The sequence below is a fragment of the Salvia splendens genome, unplaced genomic scaffold (assembly GCF_004379255.2).
Source record: "Salvia splendens isolate huo1 unplaced genomic scaffold, SspV2 ctg732, whole genome shotgun sequence".
Taxonomy (NCBI): Eukaryota; Viridiplantae; Streptophyta; class Magnoliopsida; order Lamiales; family Lamiaceae; genus Salvia; species Salvia splendens.
The window spans coordinates 26928-47067 of NW_024599403.1; the positions used below are offsets into that span (position 1 = coordinate 26928).

General features: G+C 38.0%; 2 protein-coding genes and 1 non-coding gene across 4 annotated transcripts; 1 reads left to right on the forward strand and 2 right to left on the reverse strand.

Annotated features, from left to right (window-relative positions):
- Positions 1-1161: 1161 nt before the first annotated feature.
- On the reverse strand, positions 1162-1245 carry LOC121791144. The gene has a single exon (XR_006048489.1). It is a non-coding gene; the product is annotated as a small nucleolar RNA SNORD96 family (small nucleolar RNA).
- Positions 1246-4818: 3573 nt separating this feature from the next.
- Positions 4819-6577, reverse strand: LOC121791139 (zinc transporter 1-like). Its single transcript, XM_042189173.1, has 3 exons — positions 5855-6577; positions 5442-5591; positions 4819-5254 (listed from the first exon to the last, which is right to left on the reverse strand). Exons 1-3 carry the CDS (start codon positions 6461-6463, stop codon positions 4949-4951), a joined length of 1065 nt encoding a protein of 354 aa, XP_042045107.1. The 5' UTR covers positions 6464-6577; the 3' UTR covers positions 4819-4948.
- A 5287-nt stretch (positions 6578-11864) lies between these two features.
- Positions 11865-18221, forward strand: LOC121791138 (putative cyclin-B3-1). 2 transcript variants are annotated; one of them, XM_042189171.1, is made up of 25 exons: positions 11865-11990; positions 12082-12237; positions 12382-12439; positions 12524-12584; positions 12659-12716; positions 12823-12871; positions 12947-13040; positions 13640-13675; positions 13829-13883; positions 14117-14168; positions 14256-14343; positions 14481-14510; positions 14605-14662; positions 14754-14802; positions 14896-14989; positions 15638-15695; positions 16096-16359; positions 16439-16561; positions 16650-16739; positions 16823-16984; positions 17068-17127; positions 17225-17323; positions 17402-17580; positions 17649-17822; positions 17919-18221. In XM_042189171.1, the coding sequence occupies exons 2-24, from the start codon at positions 12223-12225 to the stop codon at positions 17785-17787; spliced, it is 1971 nt and encodes a 656-aa protein (XP_042045105.1). In that variant the 5' UTR covers positions 11865-11990; positions 12082-12222; the 3' UTR covers positions 17788-17822; positions 17919-18221. The 2 variants fall into 2 exon arrangements, with proteins under 2 accessions (XP_042045105.1, XP_042045106.1); XM_042189172.1 differs by having other exon boundaries at positions 12527-12584.
- Positions 18222-20140: the final 1919 nt, after the last annotated feature.

Below are 20140 nucleotides of genomic sequence, written 5' to 3' on the forward strand. Positions count from 1 at the left end.
AGCAAGTGAATTCGATATAACAAATTAACAATTACTACTTATTTAATGTTACTTTCAGATACATATTCTTTAGTAAATAAAGAAATGTACTCCATTATTTTAACAAATTATTTTTATATAGGTATCAATGGCTTATATTATTTCTTAGAAAAATTAATGTTATTTACACTGATCCTTTAATAAATAAGAGCATCATATTTGCAAATTAGTTAAGAGCGTGATGATGTAGGATGTAGGAGAAAAGCTTCGACAAGAAATTTAGAAGAAAAACACTACATATTAAAGAGTTTAGAGTAAAAGTGAATTTGGTGAAAAAGGAAGTGCACCTCTTTCATGGAAAAATGGTAGAGTTTTGCATTATTTTTGCTATTTGAACTTGAATTTATATTTGAAAATTAAGTACTCCTATGTATTTTGAGTATTTACTATATTTTTTTAGTTCTAATTATAAACCATATCTGTGATTCTGTATCGTATTTAATCAAATTTTTATAGGGTTTGTGCATTGCACATGTGTTATACTAGTAACATAATCATGGCCATTGGTATACTCTTTCGGCAATAGATATTCTTTTCCATTTCAATTCATTCTACAATAATTGTCACACTAATTTTTACCATAAATGATAAATAAGTCCAACATTTCACTAACTCATTTCCTCACATTTATTATAAAATTAATATAAAAAATTATAAATTCAATATAAAAAAATAGATAATTCATTCCACCAACTTTTCCAACCAATTTTTTTATATTTCTTAAAATTTGTGATATAATAAGAGTGATAATTATAGTGATAATTATAGTGGGATGGAGGGAGTAATATATTTTTTTTAATAATTAAAAATTTAATTCATAAATCCAATGGCTGGAGTTTGGACTGAATAATGAAATTATTTTAAACAGCTGCCGAAAAAGTTTTTTAATGTATATAAACAAAAAAATAAATATAGAACTTTAAATAGTCCATAATTTAGGAAAATTGAGAGCAACAGCACGGATAGCCGAATCTCACAAGGAGAAAAGACACGAAAGACGAAAGCCGGCTCAGAATTTCTATAGCTTATGATAATGTTAAGTACTGTAAATCGAACTAAACAGCACTGGACCGTCAATAAGCACCACAAACCATTAGTTTTATAATGAAATAGGTTTTCACAAAGCCTCAGAATTGCAGAATATCATCACAGGAAACTCAGTCCCGAAAGATGGTGTAATTTGACTAGAGATTTCATCACAGGCAACTCAAAATCCAAACCGATTTCGACAAAACAAAAAAATCAGAGAAATGAAGAATGAATTGAATGTTTTTCTCATGGCCAATCCCAAGAGCTAATCGCAGCAACCCGCTACCCAAGGCGATAGGATATGACAACGCTTACCTTCGGAAATCTCAGGCGAAGCCGTAGATCTCAACAAAGGAAAAGCTTTTTCTGGCGACGATTCAATCCGGGTTATACGAACAGGATCTACGCTCGCCCCGATTTTACATTAATCGTCGCGAAATCACATACTACTAAAAGTCGAATTCAAAAGCAAGTAAAGTCTAATGTGTGAAGTGTGTGGGATTTCGAGTACACAGCTGAACTCAGGTGGCGATTCGGTTGAAAGAAAGGGGTATTTATACATTTAGGTGATTCGTTTGTAGCCGTCAGATCTGATCGAGCAATTTAATTTATTTTAACAGAGCCCTATATTCTTTTTAGCTAGCCCAATAGTCGCTAGCTTCTTAAGAAAACTAAATCCATTATTTGGGCTAAAGCCCAATAGCTCGATGCCTCTTAATAAAGGTAAATTGCCAAAACCATATAAATTAGTTCAATTAATTCGAGGGGAATTACGTTTGATTACAAATTTACAAATACTAGATCGGTTCCTTAAAAATAGAAACTATCTTCATTTCGGGCTATTCTTTAAAATGATAACTTTTTACATTTTCTATTTTAAGACGTGGATCCCACAATCCGCTAACACTACTTTAGCTATTTTTTCCCCCTCTTTCTTACTTTACCTAATTTTCTTTTCTTCTCTGCTACTTTATCAGTTGTTCATTAAAACGTGTGTCGCTTCAAAAGCCGCACTTGTTGCGATGTACTATTAAACACATCAAATAAAGAGTGAAACTCATAAGCATGTTTTCTACTCCTTTTTTTCTTTATTTTGTTTAGTAGTAACTTTTAATTTAAAATTTAAAATGCCAACAAACTTAGTTGGATCAATAAATTAAAATACGAAGGAAAACATTGAATGAGAATGACCAAATAGATTATAGTACAATAGAATTGGAATTGTGTTAGAATTGACTTAACTAAAATTTGATATTGACTTTTATTTAATTTAAGTTGTAAAATTGAGAGGGTTTGAAATTAAAATTCAAATATTTATGTAATAGTACTATTAAACAGTGGATTTAAAATTGAATGCTTCAATTTAAGTTCACACCTTCATTGTTTTACCAAATGTAATATGGAAGTTAGAGTTTTAATTGTTTCTCATCTCTCTGGCATTGAAGATAAATTGTGTTGAGGTATAGATAATAAATATTAGAAGTCGACGTTTTACCCTTTATCCAATAAGCTCCCCTGAGCCAAAAACTCGGTTGATAATGTAGTAGTATACCAAATACGGAAAAATTATAGCAACTGGTTTGGTGCTAACGTAATGGCAGTAGTCAAGTCAAGTTAGGTCATCCGCATCGCGTCTCGATGCTGTCTCTATCTCATCTCGGAGAGACGAGACGGCATCGAGACGGCGATGCAGCCATCCATCTCGGTCTCGTCTCAGCCCGGAGGGTGGGTTGGCGAGACGTCTAGCCACGCGCCAGCGCCACGTGGCGAGCGCTGGCGCTAGGCGTGACGTCCACTCGCCGGCCCGCGAGTGGGCGTCGTCATGTTGACGCAATAAATAATTTTTTTATTAAAAAATCGATTTTAATAAAAAAAAAAAAAAAAAACAGTAATATTACCGTTCAAAAGTAATAAATAATTTTTTATTTTTATTTTCTTTTTTATTCTATAAATACTCCTCTTTCATTCTCATTATACACACAAACACACATCTATTCTTCTCAATTTATCTCTCTTTTCCCTCCAATTTTCATCTCAAAATGTCCGGCGACGGAAACTCTGGCGGCTATGACTTGAACACGTTTGGCGACTGGGGGGCATGTACAATGTCTTGGGTGCTTCCGGTTCCGGTTCGTCGACGCCGGCGGCGTACCAACCATCCTATTTTGATGTGGATGCATATTCTCGTCCTTCCGCCCCGAGGTATGGGCATTGTAGGGATTATCCCAAATTAGGGAGGATTTTCCGGATGAACCCAATCCGGAAGGAGGACGAGGCGGTCGAAGCTCTGGGGGTCGCGCATTAGACGCAGTGGAGGAAGAGGAGGAGGCGGCCGAGGAGGAGGAGGGTGTAGGCAGTCATCCATACAGCCGCAACGACACGATGACTCTGTTCAATGCTTGGGTGAGCGTCTCGTACGATCCCATCGTCGGGAATCAACAAACCCGCAAGTGTTTTTGGAAAAAGGTCACTGACGCCTACAACGAGAACAAGCCAAAGGGGTCCCGCCGCCGCACCATGAAGATGCTTCGCAGTCATTTTGACCGAGTCGACAGAGATGTCAAAAAAATTTGCGGGATCTACAAGAATGAAGCGGCGAATTACCAAAGCGGAGCCAGTGGAGCCGACATTCTGAGAGCGGCTATGCGAGTCTTTTTTAACGACAGCAACAAAGAATTCAAACATGTCGATGTTTGGGAGGCGGTCAAAGACGTTGAAAGGTGGGCTGGCGGTGTCCACTCCAGCACGGGCTCGAGCTCGAAACGCACGAAGCACACGGCGGGTGGCCAATACTCGTCTAGTGAGGGCGGGTCAGGCAACGCCTCACAAAAGGTTGAGGGCACGACCACCGATGCAGGGGGCTCCTCCAGTGGGCGCCGTCGGCCGCAAGGGACCAAGGCGGCGAAGGCGGCTAGTGGGAGGAGGGGCCGAGGCGAATCAAGCCAGGCGGGCTCGGTCTCGAGCTCGAACACCCTATTGTCCATGTACTTGACCGCCACGATGGCTGATACTTCCCGCATGACGCCTCCCCAATATCAAGCCCATCTTGCCGGAATTGAGTATATGGCAAGACAAATTGGTATTCCGCCTACAGGTGGCTTGAGTGCACCGCCACCGCCTTTCGGGGATGATTCACCGGCAGAGTAGTTTTTAAGTGTGTACTTTTTAATTTCTAGTATTTTAAATTATGTTTTATTTATTCATTTTTTTAGATTTTAATTATGTGTTTTTTTTGTTTTTTAGGATTTTAAATTGTAATTTTATTTTATTTAATGAATTGTGTTTTTATTAATTGAATTTGTTGAAAATAAAAAAAATGAAATTGAATGAATAGTTAAGGGATGAGATGATTAAGAGACGGTTAAGAGATGGAGGGATGCATGTGTTGTCTCTTAGTTAAGAGATGTGGTGAAATGTACAGTGGGACTCATGAATAGTGAAGAGATGAGACGGTTAAGAGACGAATTAGAGACATGGATGCGGATGGTCTTATATTCTAGTTAAGCTCCCTCGAATCTATTCAGTTTCACGTCAACTTTTTAATCCCAGATTTATTATCGAAGAAGACACTGTTGAAGCTGAATTTCAAGAGTATCTGGTAAAGCGGCCTAACATTTTGTAACAACTTGTGAAATAGGTGATTCAACACTACATATCCGCACAAGGATGATGTATGCAGTATGTATCTATTCAGATTTAGTAATATGGGATGAGGAATGAAAGCAATAGCAAAAGGGTGATGACCGGATATTTATGTTTGAATGCTTTTTTCCTTAATTTCACACAGACACACACACAGTCTTGTAAGAGAATATGAATAGTTGGGTGCATGTCATTGTCATGGAGAGAACAACGGAAGAAAGAAGAAGCCAGTCTAAGTCTAAGTCCATTTGGCCAAAAAAGACATAGATCCAGCACCTAGAAGAAGTGAAACGTGTGCGCCCAACTGCAGCCTAACATTGCTCTGCATCCTTGGGTTCATGAAATCTGCTGCTAACAGATCCACCAGCGCCATGTAAACCAGTATCCCAGCTGATGCAGAATTCAAAATTCCTTCAACTATTAGAGCCTTGGGGCTGTTCTCTTCGTATACGCTTGATATTCCGATCCCCACTGCGATCCCTATCGGTGTTGTCACCGAGAAGAATATCATCATAATCGTCGTCGTCACCGACTTGAATTTCGCCTAATCACACAAAACACATGGACTGATTATATAGTACTATTACCCACAAACTCCTTTTTATTTTTCCTTGTAAAAACAAGGAAAAGGTAGGCTCCAATATGAAAGATAGATAAGACAAAATATGATAAGAACACACGTTTTAGATCATTTTTTTTATCAAAGCAAAACCGACATTAAATTTAGCAACCTGGGAAATGCAGCCACCAAGCCCCATCCCTTCGAAGAACTGGTGGAACGAAAGTGCGGCCAACAACGGCTTAATCGTCTCCACACTCTCCGATGCTCCCAACGACACTCCGATTATCACCGAGTGAACCACAATCCCTACCTCCAAAACCTACACCAACACCAACAATAACCATCCATGATACATTCACATATACTGCAAACAAATTAGTACATATAGGGGTGTTCGGCTTGCAAGATTATATCTCATGATTAAATTTGTACTCCATTATGTTTGGTTTGAGATTGAATCTCATGACTTAGTCATGTGATAAGTAGTCATAGTGAACCCCCTCCTACTAAATAGTCTCACCACTTAATCCTAGATTATATCTTGCTACTATTTTATATCTAGGAAACCGAACACCACCATACCTGTGATATTATGCGCTGTCGGACTAGATCCGACACGCTCATGTCAAGCGACGGAGCGTCCGCCGCAGCTCCATGCGCGTGGCCGTGCGTGGAATGAGTGTGCACGTGCACGTGGCCATCGTGGCCGTCGCCAGAAGCCTCCTCGTCGACGAGCTTCGATTTGTCGAAGTGCGTGCTCTTGTAGAAGCTGGTGGCCACCGTGTCCACCACCAGCGTCCCGATCGCCGCCATCATCGCCACGAATCCGGCAAAGGGGAACTTCCCCCACGGATCCTCCCCGAGGCAGGGCGACGACAGGCTGCGGAATGCGTCGGGGAGGATGTGGACGAATCCGGTCGCCAGTATCACCCCTGCCGCGAAAGCCTTTATCATGAAGAACACGTCGTTTTCCGGCCGCAGCACCTCGAATCTCCGCCCGAGGATCGGGAAGCTCACGCCGATCGCGCCGGCGCACAGAACCGAACCTATAGACGCCAGCTTGTATCTGAGCGCCTCGGTATGGTTGCGGCGCACAGCTTGGTCGTCATCATGGCCGCCGCAGTTGGCGGAAACATGGGGAAGGAGGAGGAGAAGAAGAGATGATAGGATTATGAGTTTGTGGGAGCTCATGGGGGGAGGAGAAGAGATTTTTTAGTGATGTTGAGAGGAGAGGAGAGGAGAGGTTTGCTTTGTAGTAGTAGAGTTGTGGGAAAAGGGTGGCTCTTGCTAATCAGAATATTTGAGTGCCCAATTAAGTAGAGTATATATATGGATGGTCAATAGGCAGTATACCAATTATTTTTTTTTCTTTTCTTTGCTTTAATTTGCCTTTTTGGTTCAACTGTTCCCAAGTATTTTTCAACAGCCAAACGCATCTATACTGGTTGGAATTCCCCTCACCACTGTCACTAACAAAATTAAAAAGAAACTCTCACACATATTGTCTCATACACTCATATAATAACTGGTGTTTATGCAATCAGTTTTGGTCGCTGCAATACAACCATACAACTTTAATGCCACATCAGCAGCAGACAGCTGATAGTCACCTAAATTATGAGAATCCACACCCGGAAACTCATTTCAGCTATTCTTCCTAACTTAAGTTTTCATCCAACAATACTTCATTGAAATTCATTGCTTCGAATTAAAACATGCTACTTTATCTTTAAATTTTATTACTAAATTCTGTCTAAATTTGCATGTACACAAGTAATTACTTTTAAAAGTATGAGAATATATGGAAAGAAGTTGAACACAGAATAATAGTAGTTCAACAACAAACTTTAGTTATAACTCCCTTTCCTAGAACCAAAAGTTGCAATATGAGAAATTATAGCCCACCATCACCATGTAAATTTGTGAGATTAAGATCATTGGTTAGGTAGCTAGGTTCCATTCACTTTATAATTATTTTCAGATGGTTGGGTACGTAGACTCATTTTAGTACTCTCTCCGTCTCACATAATTTGACTCAGTTTTCCATTTTGGGTCGTCCCACATAATTTGACCCATTTCACTTTTACCATTTTTGGTAGTGGACCTCACATTCCACTAACTCATTCCTACTCACATGTAATTATAAAACTAATATATAAAAGTGAGACCCACATTCCACTAACTTTTTCAACTCACTTTTAATTACTTTTCTTAAAACCCGAGCCCGGTCAAAGTGTCCCAAATTATGTGGGACGGAGGGAGTACTATTTTGGTTTTGGGAATATATCTTTGTTGATGCTAAACTATGAACCTTTGTTTATGCATTTTTTTCTATTATGTGCAGAAGTTGGTCGAAAGATGAATAGTGTATTAATATAAATTATTCCGTTTAGTAGTTCAATCTGATTTAATATAGCGCGATCAATTCAAACGTAATGAAAATCAATAAGACAAGGCAGCAAACATAGTGGAGGGGAATCGGACAAAAAAGTTTGGAAGTTGTAAAAGTAGTGATGATTTAAATTAGGTGGAAAATGTAATTTTAGGTTTGGAGATGGAGACAAAATGTTGTCATCCAAATCCCTAACAGTGGCGTTTACTTTGACCTAACCTATGTAAGAAACTCTCATTGCCTCATGATGTCGTTATTATGTCTCTTGCTTTTGATTTGTGTATAAAAATAATGTATTACTGCTTTATTTACTTCGCCTTTTCTCTGTTTTAAAAACTTGATCGTGGATTTGCTTTGGTGTCCCGCCGCGGAACCTGCTCTGCTCTCCGTTAATGTTGCTCTCTCTTGTCATGCCCTAAGTACACTCCAATTATTTAATTTAGGAATTTTGGATATTCAGTGAGTTATTTTAATTTTTAAAACCTTGAAAATTATAGTTTTAATAACCACTCCAATATGGACTACTCCCTTTGTCCCACAAAGTTCATCCCCTTTTATCATTTTCGTCCGTCCTATAAAGTTTGTCACACTTGAAATCTATCAAAAATAGACATTAAATTCACTCATCAATCTCCTCAATGTGAGACCCTTATTCCACTATAACCCTCTATTTTATACAAAGTCAAACAATTTCTTAAAACTCGTGTCGGATCAAATTGGGACAAACTTTATGGGACGGAGGAAGTATTATAGACTCTGTAACACCTTGGATAGGCTAGTGTCGATTGTTTTGATATTTTAGAATTCATCGTATTTATAATTCTGGAATGTCTATCGGATTGATCATAGATGTACACTTCTTTTTTCCTCACGTCATGTCATGAAGTTTGATTAATTTCATAAACCAATTCTAACTATAACTAGTTTCACCATTGACAATGACGTATGCAACAAATAGACACTTTTTGTTTGAATAAAATCCAATAACTACAAAACATTTACCTCTAAGCCTTCCATGTAGATGAGTTCATCATTGTTTGCATACGTGAAATGTATCCAAACATGGTTCAAATGTCTAAAATACATACTTGAACGCCTTCATTGTGTCACTAGCTCACAATTATAGTAGTACTATCTTCCATCGTGGAGCCACTCTACAATTGATCCAAAATTGTAATTTTACTTCCAGGTTCCAACCTAATTATTTATTTTTCACATATTTTTAATGTTAATGGGTGAATTAATATTCAGCCCAAGGTTGAAGCCCAATTCCAGAGGCCAATTTGTGCTCTCAATAGTCTGTTAGGAAACTAGCCGTTGGAAGGCTTTTCCAACTGATTTTCTTTTCTTGTTTCTTTCTTCTCGGTTAGTTAGAGTTTGAGAGCTTAGCTTGTTGTTGTAGTGTGATATAACTAGAGTTAGTTTTGAGCTCTAGTAGTTTGTAATCTCAAGAATACACATTCAATAAAAAGTTTAGTTTTCTCTCCAACAAGTGCACATTATTCTTCCTTTTGCATTGCTCGTTTTGGTATTCCGATTGCTTTGATTCTCCAACAATTGGCGTCGTCTGTGGAAAGTAGAATCAAAGGAATCGATTGAATCGGAATTGCGATGGCGTCGAGATTTGAGGCTGAAAATTCAACGGCAAAAATGATTACGGATTGTGAAAGATGAAGATGAAGGCTCTTCTCATCCAACAAGGGCTCGCAATTGCTCTCAATCAGGTGGATCCGAAGGCGAAAGGGAAGGAGGCGCTAGATGATAAAGCGCAGGCAAAGCATGAGGAGATGATTCAGAAAGCTCATAGCGCCGTGATCCTTTGCCTTGGCGATAAGGTTCTGAGGGAGGTGCAAAATGAGAAGACGGCTGCTGAGATTCTTGCTAAATTGGATGAGGTATATTTGGCCAAATCTCTGGCTAATCGATTATACATGAAGCGCAGATTGTACTCTTACAGTTTCGTTGATGATAAATCCATCATGGAGCAAATGGAGGAATTCAACAAAACTATCGATGATCTTGAAGCTGTAGATGTCAAGATCTCGGATGAAGATAAGTCGATCTTGGTTCTTAATGCCCTACCTGCCTCGTATGATCAGATGAGAGATGCAATCTTGTATGGTAGGGACAAGCAAATTTCCTTATCTGAAGTCACTGCAGCTTTGATGTCAAAGGAATTACAAAAGGGAGCTATTCATCGTTCTGAAGTTCTGCCAGAGTCTCTGCATATCAAGAAGTTTGGGAAGAAAAATTTCAAGAAGAAGCCCGATGAGGTGAAAGCAAGTTCTGGTGGAATCAAAGAAACACGATCCTGTTATTGGTGCAAAAAACCAGGCCACATCAAACGGGATTGTCATGCTTGGAAGAAAAAACAGGCATCTGAGAAGGGTGCAAGCTCAAATGTTGTCTCAAATGAGGAAGATGATACACCAGAGGCATTGAATGTGGTGGATAGATCTGATGCGGGCTCATGGATCATGGACTCCGGGTGCTCTTTCCACATGAGCCCACATCTTGAATGGTTTTAGGATATGAGACAAATCGGTGGGACATTGCTTCTGGGGAATGATCAGATTTGTCACATAAAGGGGATAGGGAGCATCAAGATGAGGATGTTTGATGGATCAGTGAAAGTGCTAACTGATGTCAGATTTGTTCCTCAAGTTAAGAAGAATCTGATCTCCCTGGGAACATTGGAGCTTAAAGGATATTCATTCACTTCATCAGAAGGAAGAATGACAATTCACAAAGGCCCTGATATAAAGATGGTAGCTAAAAGGGTAAGAAGCTTGTATTATCTTGATGCTACTGTCATACTTGGTGAGGCAAATGTTACTATGGCTCCAGATTTGAGGTTATGGCATTTGAGAATGGGGCATCCTGCAGAAGGCAGCCTCAAGCAGCTGATAAAGAAGGGGCTAATCAATGGTGAAGCTGATCAAAAGCTTGGTCCATGTGAGGACTGCATAAGGGGCAAGGCCAAGAAGTTGCCATTCTCAGCAGGTAAACATCATCCTTCTTCTCCACTGGACTATGCACATTCTGACTTGTGGGGACCTGCCCCTGTGAATTCTTTGGGTGGGGGAAGGTATTACATGTCGATTATAGATGATTACTCTCGGAAAGCATGGGTTTATGTTTTGAAAGAGAAATCTGAGGCATTCTTGGTGTTTAAGAATTGGTGCAAAGAAGTAGAGATTGAGAAGGGTTGTTCACTTAAATGTTCAAAGCTATTAAACATGGTCTTGGTTCCGGTTTCTGGAGTTGCTGAATGATGAATTCAAGGTGGAGAATTGTTAATGGGTGAATTAATATTCAGCCCAAGGTTGAAGCCCAATTCCAGAGGCTCATTTGTGCTCTCAATAGTCTGTTAGGAAACTAGCCGTTGGAAGGCTTTTCCAACTGATTTTCTTTTCTTGTTTCTTTCTTCTCGGTTAGTTAGAGTTTGTGAGCTTAGCTTGTTGTTGTAGTGTGATATAACTAGAGTTAGTTTTGAGCTCTAGTAGTTTGTAATCTCAAGAATACACATTCACTAAAAAAGTTAGTTTTCTCTCCAACAAGTGCACATTATTCTTCCTTTCGCATTGCTCGTTTTGGTATTCCGATTGCTATGATTCTCCAACATTTAATAACTACTCCCTCTCCCTCTGGCCCAATTTAGTTGAAACGTGTTCTTTTTTTAATGTCCCAACTAAATAAGTAATTTTTTTCTAATAAAAATAAAACATCTAATCACTTTTATTTTATTTATCACCCATTTTACTCTGTCTTATCTCTTTTACTTTATTTATTTCTCATATTTTATTTTTATTTTTAATCAATCCATCAACACAATTTCTTAATATTCGTACTTAAAAGTTTAGTCTCAACTTAATTAGGAAGGAGGGAGTATAAGTTTTATAATTAGTTCATAAATATTTTAAAATATAAAAAGTTATTTAAATTATCTTATAAACATTTAAAATTTATGATAAAATTTAAGAGTATCTAGACTTCATAGTTCATTACAACACAAAAAAATAACACAATTAAAAGAAAATGTGGTACAATATTAGAAAATAAAACAAACTAAATTATAAAGTAAGAGTAAAACGAAAAAGGCAATGAAAGATGGATTGAAAATTATATACTCCTATTTAATTGCGAGTATCTATTTTTTTTATTGTTTCAATAAAGAAAAAAAAATTAGATGGTACATCTTCTCAATACAATTGGGCGGTCGTCGACTACCAATAGAATTCAAAGTTCCAACGGTACAGTGACTGTGCCATATTCAAACGAGTAATCAATCCACTTTCCTTCTCAATCGAGATCTCAAAGAAAATGGTAAAGCCCGCCCAACATTATCCTTTAATTATTCGATTAGGTATTTATGTTCAAAGCTTATACATTTTGATTCTTTCGATATTTCTAACAGAGGAGTAAGTAAACTACTAAGATTTATGGAAGAATCGTGAAGAATCCTAAGTACATTGCGAGGAGTCCAGAAGTTCAGAATCGGAAGAAAAAAAATTAACCGTTCACTCCATTTGCAGAGGCAGTTCGATTGAAGAAAGATATGGTGGCTGTTAAGGTTACGCTCCTAATTTTGTTTCACCGCAGAATTATAAATTTACTCTCTCGTTGGCGTGAGGAGTTAAGTTCATTTTTTAATTAATTGATTTGTGATTTTATTGACGGTAGAGAAACTTAATTGTTGATGTTTTTACCAATTTAGGGTAGATTGGATACTCTTACAGAGAAAACGGCAGATAAACCAAAGATGAGCAAGCCCGGTAATTTCTGTTTTAAGTCATTGAGTTGCTATGTTCCCCAAAATTTCGATTTAGTGCTGACTCAGTATGTTCCTCATTCTCAAGTAGGAGAAGTAAGTAATTTCAAGATTTATGTGGAAGTTGACACTCTTAACAATCGAACCAAGTAAGTGTCTGTTATTTTTCTGTTTTGATTAAGGTTTTTTGTTTTCTAATTTCTATCTATATGTTAATATGCAGAAGACAGTCTGCTACGTGTAAAACTGGAGGTTATGTTCTAAATGCCAATGATTCAAAGGTTAGCCTGTTTTATTCAATTGTTTTTCTTGATTTTATGTGCGGGGCTTCCATTTTTCACTATGGACTGATTATTCTGAGAATTTATCTTTCTTGTTTGTTTATAGAGTGGTGTTAAGAATTCGAAGAAGGAAAAAAGTAAACCATTTAAATCTTGTAAGTCTCACTAATTCTGTATAGAATACCGAGTAATCATGTGTTTGTATTCTGAATAATTGGTGCATCCCGCAGTGACTTCTAGAGTTGAAAGGAAAGTTTTGTCTGATATTGGCAATGGGAACTGCACCTTTTCTAAAACTGACCAAGGAAAAAGCTCTAAATCTGGGTAAGTAGTTTAGATTTTCAGCATCCAGACAATACTACTATTTACATGTAGGAGATTTCTCTCGTTATTGTTTGAAGGAGTGTATGATGAAAAGCTGACTTAAATGGCTATTGCCCTAATATATATCTGAACAATCTTCAAGTGTTCTGTCAAATGCATCAATTTAGATTGTTTTTATCTCAAACAGAGAACAAATAAAGTAAGAAAGAGATGAAAGAAGAAATAGGGATTTGATCATTTAGTTCCTCTGTCTAATCTAATTAAGATTTTCATATTTCTGATTACCATCTCACTACAGGAAGGGCAAAGCCAAGTTGGTGTTGCTCCAGACAATACTACTATTTACATGTAGGAGATTTCTCTCGTTATTGTTTGAAGGAGTGTATGATGAAAAGCTGACTTAAATGGCTATTGCCCTAATATATATCTGAACAATCTTCAAGTGTTCTGTCAAATGCATCAATTTAGATTGTTTTTATCTCAAACAGAGAACAAATAAAGTAAGAAAGAGATGAAAGAAGAAATAGGGATTTGATCATTTAGTTCCTCTGTCTAATCTAATTAAGATTTTCATATTTCTGATTACCATCACACTACAGGAAGGGCAAAGCCAAGTTGGTGTTGCTTCAGAAAAGGTTAGTGTAACTTTCAACTCTTGAAACTATATTAACCTTTCCCTGTGTTGCTTTGATTATCCACAATTTTTTATTTTTTTGTTAGAATGTGTCCTGATACATGTTTATTCATTGGTGTGATTCATTTGCTTTCTGTTGGTATCTGTCTCGCAGTGGTGTTGTTGATTTGGGAAAGAGGGACAGTAGTTTGTCAAGCAAACTTTCTGCGGTATGCTAATGAATATCATTACAAATCTGTTCCCATTAGATTAGTTTACATGCATAGTTGAATTTGGATATGGTTAATAATTCTCAAATTGAGCTTTTAGCAACCCGAAGTTTCACTTCAATTGAACCAAGTTATGAAAGACTAAAATGGTCTAAAGCAGTATCAAGAATTGGGTGACAATTCCTGTGCCAATATTTTTAAGAGAAGTTAAGGTCTGGTTTTGTGTGAAACAGGAAATCGTAGCTCTAGATTCAACCAAAGATACAGATCAGATTTCAAAGAAGCGTAAGTATCTGTATTTCTTGTCACCGCATAAAAAAGTACTGATAAAGATCTGTTTATCTCATTGTGTTCCTTTTTAATGAATAACAGTTGTCAAAGAAAATGTTAAGACTATCTCTGGTGAGCCAAGGATGAAAGCTCAAAGCCGTAACTCACTAACTACAACTGTTACCGGAAGGTGAACTCAAAAATTGCTAACCATTTTTTAAACCATAATTTTTGTTGCTTTGCTAGTTTTTTGCAAATCTTCCAACTCTATTACTTTTATTATGCATGTTTTTTAAGGAGTTTTTTTTCCTTTCCTTTTGGTTTCAGGAAATCAGTTAGAAATACTATTCTGACAAGGTTTAAGCTCCTACTAATTTCTATTGCATTTTAAATGTATTTGATTTCACTGGTATTTATGTTCCAGTTTTTGTTGTTTATGATGGTTTAATAGGAAATCATTGCCAGCAATAAAGCAGGCCAGCAGAGTAGAAACAAGTGGCACAACAAAGGTTTTGATGTTATACCATCTGACTTTATATTGTCTTGTGACTTGATAAGCTGCAAATGTGATGCAGTCCCTTTTCTTTGTTGCAACAACAGGGAAATTCTGAGAGGTCAAGTAACTTTAGGGTAAAACACGGATTCCCTGGTGAGCTTTCTATCAGGCTTAATTTGGTATTTCTTTGACAGAGACTCATGAGTGTATTACTAATCAATATTTGTAAACTTTTTGTGAATTCAGTTAACACCAACTCTAGGGCAAGTGTTGCACCAAAACCGAGCAATCCTAGCCTCCGTCCTTGGGGGAGTAGAGTTAGTGATGGCTTCAGATCAATGTACGTCATACGTCATATAAGGAATTAGATTATTTTTGACATTTTTAAGCTTCTGAATTCAGTAAGTTACTAATTCTACCCATTTTATGGGGGGCGCCTATTCACTTGGAAGAAGCTGTATTTTTTTTTCTTGGTGGTTTTACCCGACGTACCAGATTCTTCCTCCTTGTAGTTATATCTCTACATCACATATATATACACTTGTCTGGGAGAGAGAAGAAACTTAGTAAGAAGGAGAATATCTGTCAGCATATAACAAATGGATTTAATGTGGAAAATGTGCAGTTGTGGACTGGCAGTACTTTAATGCTTTAATGTTCCTCTAAATCATACGCACTCTAAATATGAACCATTCCCTCATCTAGTCTTTATGACTTGTGTGATTCATGTTCTTCAATGGGGATATGATGCTTCACTTCCTCTAAAACAGTTTTTGGAGTTGGTTTTTATATTTGTCTGGTCAGGTTTTCATAGTAGCATGTTCGTGAAACCTAATGTGTCAGTATTTAGACTCAACTGACAGATTTTTCTTTAAAGCAATGAAATTCTCTAAGGTAGAGTCTATGAGTTTTTAACATTGGTTATGTTTTCATTATGCGCATTGTTTTTTTTTTTGCCTTATTTTTCTATGCGGCGTGTTGTTTTCAGGCCACCGAGAGCTGAAACCAAAGTGGAAGCCGGAGTAAGATCTAGGAAATCTATCAAAGTAAGTGAACCCTTATATGGTTTTTCTTCTTTTCAGCTTCCAAATTTGTGTTGTTATTACACTAGTTATTTGTTTGATTGGTCACTTGCTAGATTCAATTAACTCATTTTCTTCTTACATATAGTATTTTTTCACTCAAAATAAACTAACCTGAGAATGGATAATAATGATGACAGCTAAATTTATGGTCTCTTAAACAACTTCTGATTATGACAGTATGATACTGAAATATATGGATATGTGTTTATTCCTCTATTTAAAAAATTCAAAAGCAAAATACATTTATATCAATGCTACAATGAAATGAAAAACATGTAGTTAGTTTCTGGTTGGAGTTTTAAGAAGTTCCAGCATACTATTACTGATTTACTGAGAAAATTTTCTGTTACTGAAATTCCAGCTGACTGGAGAAAGAACAATTACAGCTCTCAGCACTCGAAGAAATTCGAAACCAATCCAGATAACCACTGTAAAGAAAGTGACTTCTCGACTAGGAGATTTATCCAAGAGAAAGGAGGACAAGGTTTCTGTATCCAAAAACATTCCTTCTGTTGTATCCCAAGTTAAACCTGCCCATGAGGAGGATATTTCTAGCACTAGTGTTCAAAGGAGAAGATCTGATCGCAGGAATTCATTTATTTCGTCACTGATGTCCAGATCAAAGGTTTTTTTTAGTATCCATGTAATCAATACCTCTAAAATTTGCTTGCCAACTTGATAGTTGATGATGGTCACTTTTGCAGTTGCTTAAAGAATGTAGTAAAGTTACACCCCTGGAAACTCTACCAGATATATATGATGATCATAACCATCTTGAAGTTTCTGATTACGTTGATGATATATACGAATACTATTGGGTTATGGAGGTGGACCACAATCCTACTTTTTCATCATTTTACTAGTTTATAACTTTTTTGCATTTCTTATAAAGTCGTTCTCTAAAACCTTTTGCAGGCACAGAATCCTTCGCTGAAGACCTACTTGGAAACACAAAAAGATATTGCACCACAAATGCGTGGTATATTAATCAATTGGCTTATCGAGGTCTCATTCTTATCAACATCATTGCTTGTCTTTTAGTGGTTTCTGCACCTTCTGGTTTCCCTCTCACAACCATTTGGTTGCAGGTTCATCAAAGGTTTGAGTTGATGGAGGAAACACTTTTCCTCACTGTTACACTCTTAGATCGATACCTCTCCATCGACAGCATTAAGAAGAGCGAAATGCAGTTAGTGGGCCTTACTGCTCTCCTGTTGGCATCCAAATATGAAGACTTTTGGCATCCCCGGGTAATATTTTCATGCATTCAATCTCAGACTGTAAAACTCTCATTAAGTAGAAAACTTATCTCTCGATTTCTTGGTAACCACAGGTTACTGACTTATTAAGCATCTCAGCAGAGTCATATACTAAGGATCAAATGCTAAAAATGGTGAGTGCAGGCAGCTCTCTTTATTGATTGCTTGAACAACATTATTTTCTATTTACAAATATAGTATATTAAATTTGTACCAACTTGTGAGTTTCAGGAAAAGACAATTTTGAAGAAATTGAAGTTCCGTCTTAACCAACCAACTGCCTACGTTTTCATGCTCAGATTTCTCAAGGCAGCTCAATCTGACACAAAGGTATACAGTAAGATTTGTGCAATTGTGTTTCTTCAATCAAGTAGAGTAACTAGCCATCACTTTCTATTTGTGCGCCAGCTTGAACGATTTGCTTTTTACCTCATTGAGCTATGCTTAGTCGAATATGAAGCCTTGAACTACAAGCCCTCAATGCTCTGTGCATCTGCAATCTTTGTTGCACGATGCACAATGGGATTGAGTCCGCGATGGACTCCACTACTAACGAAACATACACGTTATGAAGAATCCCAAATCAGGTAGACTCTGTTGGATATTGAGGGGATTTAAATTATTAGGCTTTCTCTTAGACTTTGGAATTGTGCAGGGGTTGTGCGGAGATGATACTCAAGTTTCACAAAGCAGCCAAAACATCTGTGTTGAAGGTCACTTCTGAGAAATATGCAAAGCTCGACCGCTCCAAGGTTTCTACAACTATAAAGCCTCTAGACAGGCTTCCTTCATGATAGATGAGATGCATCTCTCCCTGCTCGACCGCGATGTACGTCTTTTCTCTTACTTAACCTCTCCCTTAATTGCTTGCTAAGATTATTGTCCCAAATAATAATGTTGAGTCGGGTTGTTTTCTTTCATGCAGGAAGTTGTATCACAACAGTGTGTATGTATTATGTAAACATAAGTGGTGTTCGGTTTCCAACATAAAATAATATAAATACAATTTAGGATTGAGTTGTGAGATTATTTTAGTTATAGTGGGTTAGCTATGACTAATTATTTCATGATAATTCATCTAGGATTGAGTTGTGGCGTTGAATCTCATGAACCAAACACATTACAAATTTAATCCTTGATACAATCTTACAAACCGAACACCACAGTAGTTGTTGGTGGGATGTACCGTTGCTAACATACCATGAATATCACAAAAAGTATGGGCTATTATTCTTGTGTTGAAATTAGAAAAGGATGACGACTTCATCATCTCTGTTTTTTTGTTGATGGAAAAATTTTAAATTCCAGAACATAGTCGCTATATGCAACGCATATATGGAGATCCTCTTTTCATTCCAATTGGCTCGCCGATTCTTTCGAGAGTTGACGGTAGAGATGCCCACCGGTTCCGGCAGTTAACCGGCGAACCGGAACCGTCGCAATTTTCTCGAACCGGAACCGTCGCAATTTGGGTCGTGGTCCGGTTCAGGTTCATGATTTTTCGAACAGGAACCGTCACCGAACCGGCGGTTCGGGACGGTTCGGAACCGCCGGTTAACCGGCACGTAAAACAAGGCGTCAGGGATGGGGCCGAGGGGCAGCTTTTCAGGCGGCAAAACCGGCCGGTTCCGGTGGTTTTTGGACCGGAAACTGGCGGTTAACCGCCGGTTCAGTGGCAATCGGTGGCGGCACGGGACACGAGGCGACATGGCGCAGCTTTTGGTAGACGGTTTGTTGACCAAACCGGCGGTTTTGTCCCGGAAACCGGCGGTTCCGGCTGTTTTCCGCCAAAACCGCCGGTTTTCCGAAAATTCAAAATTTTTTTCCAGATTTCAAATTCGAATTCTTCCATTCCCCCCCCCCCCCCATTTTTATCTATAAATACCCCACTCTATCCTCATTTACATTCACCCCACTCTTGTGTTAATAAGAGTTTCTCTCTTCAATCTCCCAATTCTCTCTCTTTGTCTCCAATTTCTCAAATGTGCCATTGTGCTTCCATTTAATTACTTGTTCTACTCTTATTACGCATTGTTATACACTTACACTTGTTCCCGTAGTTCTATAAGTTGTCTTTCTTTCTCAATTGCTAAAATAAAAAATATATATATTATTCTATATTTCTACATTTCTACATATCAAGATGTCTTCATCCCGAGAAGGTCGTGTTGATAAGGGAAAGGGAAAGTCCAAGAGGCCATCTCGGAGATCTGTTATTGATGAGATTTCTCAAGGCGATGCTTATGTTGGTACCGGTAGTGGTGTTCCCGGTCACGGTGCCTATTCTCACCAAATTCCAAGCCCTGTGAATCTTGATGAAGACGACGATGATGATGATGACGACGACGAGGAGGGGGAGGAGGTAGAAGAGGTTCAAGAAATGCCACCCCCACCACCACCAAGGAGTCGTCGTGGCCGTAGTCGTGGCCGTGGACACCCTCCTCAACCTCCTAGACCAGTTCAAAGGTCTTTAACCTCAAACATCATGGTGAAATATTTCAAGAAGGTAGAAGATAGTAACGATCCTGACACTTATAATGTGTATTGCAACGAAAACGTATACACATTCCGAAGGGGTGGAGGATACGGTACATTTACCCGTCACATGGAGAAAGCGCATCCGGTCGAGTTTGGTATCGCTCCAACCCAAACTCAACTCAACTTTCAACATGGAGTCGGGACCGGAAGTGGGACGGGTTCATCCCAAACATCAGGTATGTGTAGCAATACTCTTTTGAAATATGATCACAAAAATGCTCTTAATGTGATGTCTAGATTTGCCGTTATGAAACATTTTCCATTCAATGCTTTTGATAACGATGCTTTTGAGTTGAGTATGCGGCAAGTTTATAATGCCGCTGCAAGAAAATTGAGTCGAACTTCAACGACTCGAGCCGTTGTTCGACAGTGCATGGAAAAGAATGCGCAATTAGGTACGTTTATTATTAACTTAGGGCATAAAGTTTCTATCTGCTCTGATGTGTGGACTGATTGTTTTTGCAAAAATTCGTATATGGACATCACTGTGCATTTCGTTGATCACAGTTGGACTTTAAACAAACGTTTGATTGCATTTCGGGAATTTCCCGCACCACACACTGCACAAGCAATTGCTCAATTGATCATTCAAGTTTTGAATGAATTTCA